General features: G+C 42.4%; 1 protein-coding gene across 1 annotated transcript; it reads right to left on the minus strand.

Moving 5' to 3' along the window:
• Nucleotides 1-5542: 5542 nt before the first annotated feature.
• LOC131075100 (uncharacterized) lies at nucleotides 5543-6169 on the minus strand. Its single transcript, XM_058011926.2, has one exon. It carries the CDS (start codon nucleotides 6167-6169, stop codon nucleotides 5543-5545), a length of 627 nt encoding a protein of 208 aa, XP_057867909.2.
• Between the last annotated feature and the right edge of the window lie 431 nt (nucleotides 6170-6600).

Consider the following 6600-nt stretch of genomic DNA (forward strand, 5'->3'; position numbering starts at 1 on the left):
ATAACTTCTCCTGAAAGATATGAATGACCCAGGACAGAGGTCTGGGTACCATGGAAATTTTTAGGCCAAATAACACACCACCCCACCAACAGACAGAGGCTCCAATACTTTAAGGCCACTCAAAAACCCAAACCCAAAAAATAAAACCACAGGAGTGGACAAGCTCGAGGGAGACTGACACCAAAGGCCGAAAACCAAAACCAAAACAAAGCAAGCAAAACACACCAAAAGGAAGAACCCAAAACCCTAAATTAATATGGTACAAGAAGGCCACACAGAAAGGCCTATGATTGGAAATAATGCTTGAGGAACTGTCCATTGACGGGAAATGGGACGTCCTCTCCAGTCAGAGCCTTTATTCTGAATGTATTATCTCCGAGGATCTTGGAAATCTGATAAGGACCTAGCCACAGCTTGTCGAATTTGTCATGATCACCTCTTCTCTCATGAGCCTTATCCCAGTGCAAAACCAAGTCGGAGATCCGGAAACATTTGACCTTGGCTTGTTTGTCAAACCATCATTTGACCACCCCCTGATGCTTTGCAAAGTTGTCTAACGCTTGATCTCTCTTCTCCTCGAGGTGTAGTAACTGCGAGAGACATGTCTGAATCCCATCTTCACCATCCAAATATTCTTGCAAGAACTATAATGTTGGGATTCTCAGCTGGATAGGAAACACTAGATCCTGTCAGTAGACCAAATGATAGGGAGATGTTCCCAAGGAGTTCTTCATTCATGTCTTGTCCGCCCAAAGAGAAAACCTTAGCTGTGTATGCCAGTCCTTGGGATTTTTGTCTAACAACTTCTTGATAGCACTCAACAAATTTTTATTTGTTGACTTGACCAACCCATTTCCCTGGGGATAGTAATTCCAAGAGATTTTTAATGTGATTCTGTATTCGAAGGCCCAGTTAGAAAACTTTAATGATGAGAAAGCAGGGCCATTGTCGCACACTAAGGCGTGTGGACATTCAAATCTTGTAATAATATTCTCTTCAAGGAATTTGATCACCACATCAGAGGTGCATAATTTCAGGGCCTGGGCCTCAGACCACCTGGTACAATAGTCTGTGGTAGTAAGGATGTATTTGTGCTGGGTTGAAGAAGGGGGATTGATTTCTCCAATAAAATCCAATCCCCATTGAGCAAATGGCCTAACCTCAATAACTGGCTGAAGCGGCATAGTAGGATTTTCCTCCTGAACAGCAGCCGTCTGACATGTATGACATGCCCTCACATGTTGGTATGCATCCTTGAATAGTGTGGGCCAATAATATTCTGCCCGGGCAATATGATGTGTTGTAGCAAAGCTTCCTCCATGGCTAGTTCCAAATCTACCATGAAATTGTTCCATAATTTGCCTGGCCTCTTCCTTGCCTACACATCTCAAGTATATTCCTTCATGGTTCTTCTTGTATAGGACAACCCCTTGCAACATGTATTTCTGGCTCTTCATTCTCAATGCCCTCTTCTAGACAGGGTTCAAATGTGGAGGGCATCTATGGTTGAGTAGATAGAAAATGACTTCATCGTACCACTCTCCAGGAGACACCTCTTCCAAAATGTAAGTCTGTTGTATAAGTCTAGGCCCAATTGTGGCAATTGTCTGTGCTAGTGCTTGTCCTCAGACTATCTTCATTGGTTGTATCTCGATATCATATTCTTGGATCGTGGTGACTCACTTGCCTCTTCATTCACCCAATTCATTCTGCATTAATAGAGTTTTTACAGCCGCTTCAGGGACAATGGAAAACACCTTGCTTCTAAATAAATAATGTCTGAATTTCTTAATACTCTTGACTAGTGCATAGGCCTGTTTCTCCATGTTTGGGTACCTCAACTCTATGTCTTTCAGTGGAGAACTCATAAAAGAAATCAGATGTTCATCTTTCTCTTCATTCCTCTAGGTGAGGACTATCGCGTAGGTATGTTCTGAGGCAAATGAATACAAATAAAAAGGTCTGGTATAATCAAGGCTGACCAGGATTGGGGCATTGACAATTGCTTACTTTATCTCTTTGAATGCCCGTTTTGTTGGAGTTGTCCACTCGATCTTTTCTCCTTTCTTCAGCATGTCATTTAATGGCTTCATGATTTCAGTGAATCCAGTGATAAATTTCTTGATGAAGTTAATCTTACCAAAGAATAATTTCAATTCTCTTTGGTTGGCGGGCAGGCCGATCCTTCAAATGGCTTCAATGCACTCTTGATCAATAGAGATCCCTTTCTTGGAGATAACATGTCCAAGAAGTTTCCCCTTAGTAACGCCAAACATACATTTTTTGGGATTCAAAGATATCCCATACCTTCTATAGCATTGAAAGGTTTTCTTGAGATCATCAACATGATCCTCCCTTCTTTTGGAAAATACCGTGAGGTCATCCATGTAAATTATTATGCATTTTCCCACTAGGTCATGGAATGCTATGTCCATTGCCCTCTGGAAGGTAGCTCCTACATTGATCAAGCCAAACAACATTCTTCTGTAGGCAAAGGTGCCCCATTTGGTGGTAAAAGTTGTCTTCAGTCTGTCCTCTTCCTCCACCAGAACTTGGTTGTATCCAGAGTACCCGTCTAGGAATGACATCATTTGCGACCCATTGATGATTTCTAATACCTCATCCAGAGATGGTAGGGGATAATTATCCTTCTTAGAAGCCCTATTTAGATTCCAAAAGTCTATACATAACCTTATTTCTCCATTTTTCTTCCTCACCGGAACCAGATTGGTGACCCACGTCGAGTGCCTGATAGGAAATATAATCCTTGCTGAGAGAAATTTCTTAACTTCTTGGTAAATCAACGGCTCTAGCAATGGATTCACAGGCCTCTGCCTTTGCCGAAAGGGCTTGCTTCTTGGCTTTAATGGAATTGTGTGGGTAAAAAGGGAAGTATCATAAGTTTTCAAATCTTCGTATCCCCATGCGATAACATCAGAGAATTCCTTTAGGTTCTTTAAAACTCCTTCCTTTTCTTGTGGGGTGCAGACTTTCCCAATAAACACACTTCTTGTTTGTCCATCTTCCCTTAGGTTCACGGCTTCACATTCGCTTCCTTCTGTAGTCTATTTCCTGCTCAACCTATCAGGATCAAAGGGTCTTTTCAACTCAATCATTCCACAAGGGATTGTATTTGTCTTCAAGTTCATTATCCTATCAGCATCAAATTCTGCTTCTTCAAGCTCTTCTTCATCAATGATTTGTGCCATAAACACATCTAAGTTTGTAAGAAAATCCAAGTTGTGTTTATCATCTTCAAAGACTTGGAGGTTCATAACATTATCTGGCATGGAGGGGACCGAAGTTAATTCTACTGTAAACTTCTTCAAACCTTCTATGGCGAGGGGCTCCAGGGAATTGGCTGCTTGAGCTAATGCATTAGCAGCCTCATTGTCACCTTTGTGTATCGTCTTGATGTTGAATGCATCAAAACTCTCAATCAGGTCCAATACTCTATTATGATAGCAGTACAACCTTTTGTCATGACAAGCATATAATTTTCTTATTTGCCGCACCACAATTTGTGAATCTCCCAGTACGCGCAAGGCCTTTGCGCCCTTCTGGATTGCAAGGAGCAATTCATGGACCAATGATTCATACTCAGCTACATTGTTACTGCAGGGGAATTGTAGCCTATATGCTACCAGGTAAGCTTCTCTGATTGGAATAATTAATTCAATTCCAGTGCCACTCCCATTCTTGGATTTGGATCCATCAAACCTTAGAGTCCATATTTGATCAACATTTTGAATTTGGGGTGGCTGGATGGCTTGTTTCTTCTTTTCCCCCTTTTGAGAATCCTTGTGATCTGGAACTGCTTTGGAAGGGGCTTCAGAATTAGTGGTTTCCACGATATTAGCCATTGTGGGGTCTAAGGGAACCACCTTTACTACATGCTTAATAGCGAGTTTACACATTTCATAAGTGAGCTCTGAATGGAAGGCATTATGGATTCTACACCAATTGGGTAGCAACAGATCTTGGGTGCCAATGCCTTTGCCCAACTGGGCTTCTTTCTCCATACTTCTCATGATTAACTCTCTGAAACTGTCAAACATATCCTTACCTCCACCTGGTTGTTCTTCAGGGTCATCTTCAATAAGAATTTCCATGGAGTCAAGCATTTCTTCTCTCCACTCCATCTTTGTTGAGCCATGCAGCATGAAAACTTCCTCAACCTTGGGCCTATAGGTACCCAAGTCAGTTTCTAGAAACATGACCTCATTGCCTTCTCCATATTCAATGATTGTCAGGCGCAATTTGGGCATGCTATCAATTCTAATTTGGTTGGGAATGCCCTTCCATGGAAGCCACATGTGGGAAAAGTCAGTGGAGATATATCCATTTAACTTCCTCGACCAATCTCTACTTAACAACATGCCATATCCATCCGGGATGTCGACCACTAAAATATAAATACAACTCTACACCCAGGGTCGGTGGCCAATTGCATGTGGATGTTGTTAAGCTCTCCAACAATGGGTACTTCAGTTTTGTCCAGTTGTGTGACCTTCTTGTTTGTATATAAAGGCATTATCCCTAGTTTCTAACACACTGCCAATGGCATTACGTTGCTTGAAGCACCAGAGTCTATCAGGCAATTGTGTAAGAGTTTGCCAAAGATCCTGACAGAGACCAAGAAAGGAGCAGGCTCATCCCTCCCTATGTAATAAATTGTGGGCTTCCTTTTCTATTCACTGTCGTTGATAACTTCTTGGTTCCTCACCTCTTGCTCCAAATCTTGACCTGTGGCTAGAACCTGGATGATCTTTGTAAAGGTTGGCTTTATAGGTTCACTTACTTTCTGAGTTGTTTCTTCTTCCCTTGCTACAGGGGTATTTTGCAGGGCTGGTTGAGTCATCGTAGGATTCTGGTCTTGTGGATCATGAGGAGAGTTTTGCACCATTCCAATAAAGCTTAGGGGCTACTGCAGAGCGTCAAATGCATTAGGAAATATTGGTGGCCCATTTTGAACAATGTTTGTGTTTGATGCCAGGTTTGAATTGTTGGGCGTAATCCTTTGAACATTTGTCATGGCTTGCGAGACACTCCTAGGTAATGGAGCATCGCTCAGGCTCCCCAACAATGACTCTCTCACCTCAAGGATTTTCATTGGCTCAAACAGAGGCAAGATTATCTTAATCTTCTTGAACTCTTCCAGAATGTACGAGCTTAATCTTTTCAATTCTTCCCTGGGAGGATTCTCCTGTTGTCTCCTTTCTGTAGGTTGAGCAGATGGCGGGGCTCGTTCATTCTAAGGAGTGGCTTCTGGTCTGTACTCTGGTGAATCCTTCGATAGACTAGGAATGTTGTTGGCATTGGGATTAGATAGAGTTGAGAAATTATTTGGAGGGATAGAAGATGTGAGGGGCTCATGGTTTCGATAATTTCTCTGATATGCCCTTGGGGTAGAATTTCCATTCGTTTGTTGAAATGCTTGAACTTCGCCAACCGCTTCCACCAAAAGACTGTTATTCAATGGAGGAAATATATATCCATCTTTAACCCGAGGTTCATCAGGCGAGACTTTTGGGGATCCATGCTACCCTGGGGCCTCCACGGGGCCATTTGTCGATGCTGGTGGGAATCTGTAAGATCCCTGTGGTGGCGTGTAATCTTCAAATTCAGGTGGGAATCTGAAATCCTCTAGAATAAGAGCCTGGTCATATCTTTGTGTTGGGATTATCTCATATCCTGTGGCTGGAGGATTTTCAGGACCTTCAAAATTTCTCATTTTTTGCCGAAAAATATCAGTGGCTACTTGGAATTCATGACACTGTAGCTCAGAATGTTGGCTGGTGTTGTGTAGCCTACACCAAGTTGACAGGGTAGCTTCTGCGAGGAATATCTTATCTGCAGGTCTACTATCAGAGGGTGGCAGATTGTCCAGCGATGAAGGCACACCCCCATTATTTGGTGTCGTGTTCCATGCTTTCTTATGGAATCCTTGGTTATTATTGTTATTCTGAAAACCATGATTGTTATTTTGATGCTCGACACTATGTCCTTGATGGTTCTCATGATGATTTAGAGGGTTATTATGGTACCCTCTGTTGCCTCTTTGGTATGGCTGATGATTTCTTTGCATGCTCTGCATCTGGTTATTCTGATTTCTAAGGTAAGTTACTTCAGTAGACAACTTTTTCACTTGCTCTATCAGTTCTTTCATGTCATCGCTTTCCTCCTGAGTCCTGGATGGAGTGGCTATGTTCTATAGATAGACTAGCTACGATGGTGGGGCCTGTGACATTGGGGCCCCCAGATGTGGCACTAACTGATTTGCTGGTGTGGGAGCTGGATTGATGACATGGAGATAATTTGCTACACCAACTTGCAGATTATAAGGCATCATTCCTATAGCAGTCGCCGGTGATCGTAGGCTAATCTTGAAAGCTTCATCATAGGTCGTCTTCAAGTTAGCGGGGTTAGTTTGCTGGACGAACATAGAGGTGAAACAGTCCAGTTCCGAATAGTATATATTTTGGGCTGCTTCATCATTGACATTGTAAGGGGAGCGAAGCCTAGAGTAGGTTCTCTAGAATTTGTTATTAAAGGCACCGATTGGCTCCCGTTCTTGTCTCCTTCAATAAATTGCCGATA

This window comes from Cryptomeria japonica, chromosome 3 (assembly GCF_030272615.1).
Source record: "Cryptomeria japonica chromosome 3, Sugi_1.0, whole genome shotgun sequence".
Lineage (NCBI taxonomy): Eukaryota > Viridiplantae > Streptophyta > Pinopsida > Cupressales > Cupressaceae > Cryptomeria > Cryptomeria japonica.

Excerpts from the sequence above, each read along its gene's own strand:
- LOC131075100 (XM_058011926.2), bottom strand. The coding sequence starts at position 6,169 with ATGAAAGAACTGATAGAGCAAGTGAAAAAGTTGTCTACTGAAGTAACT.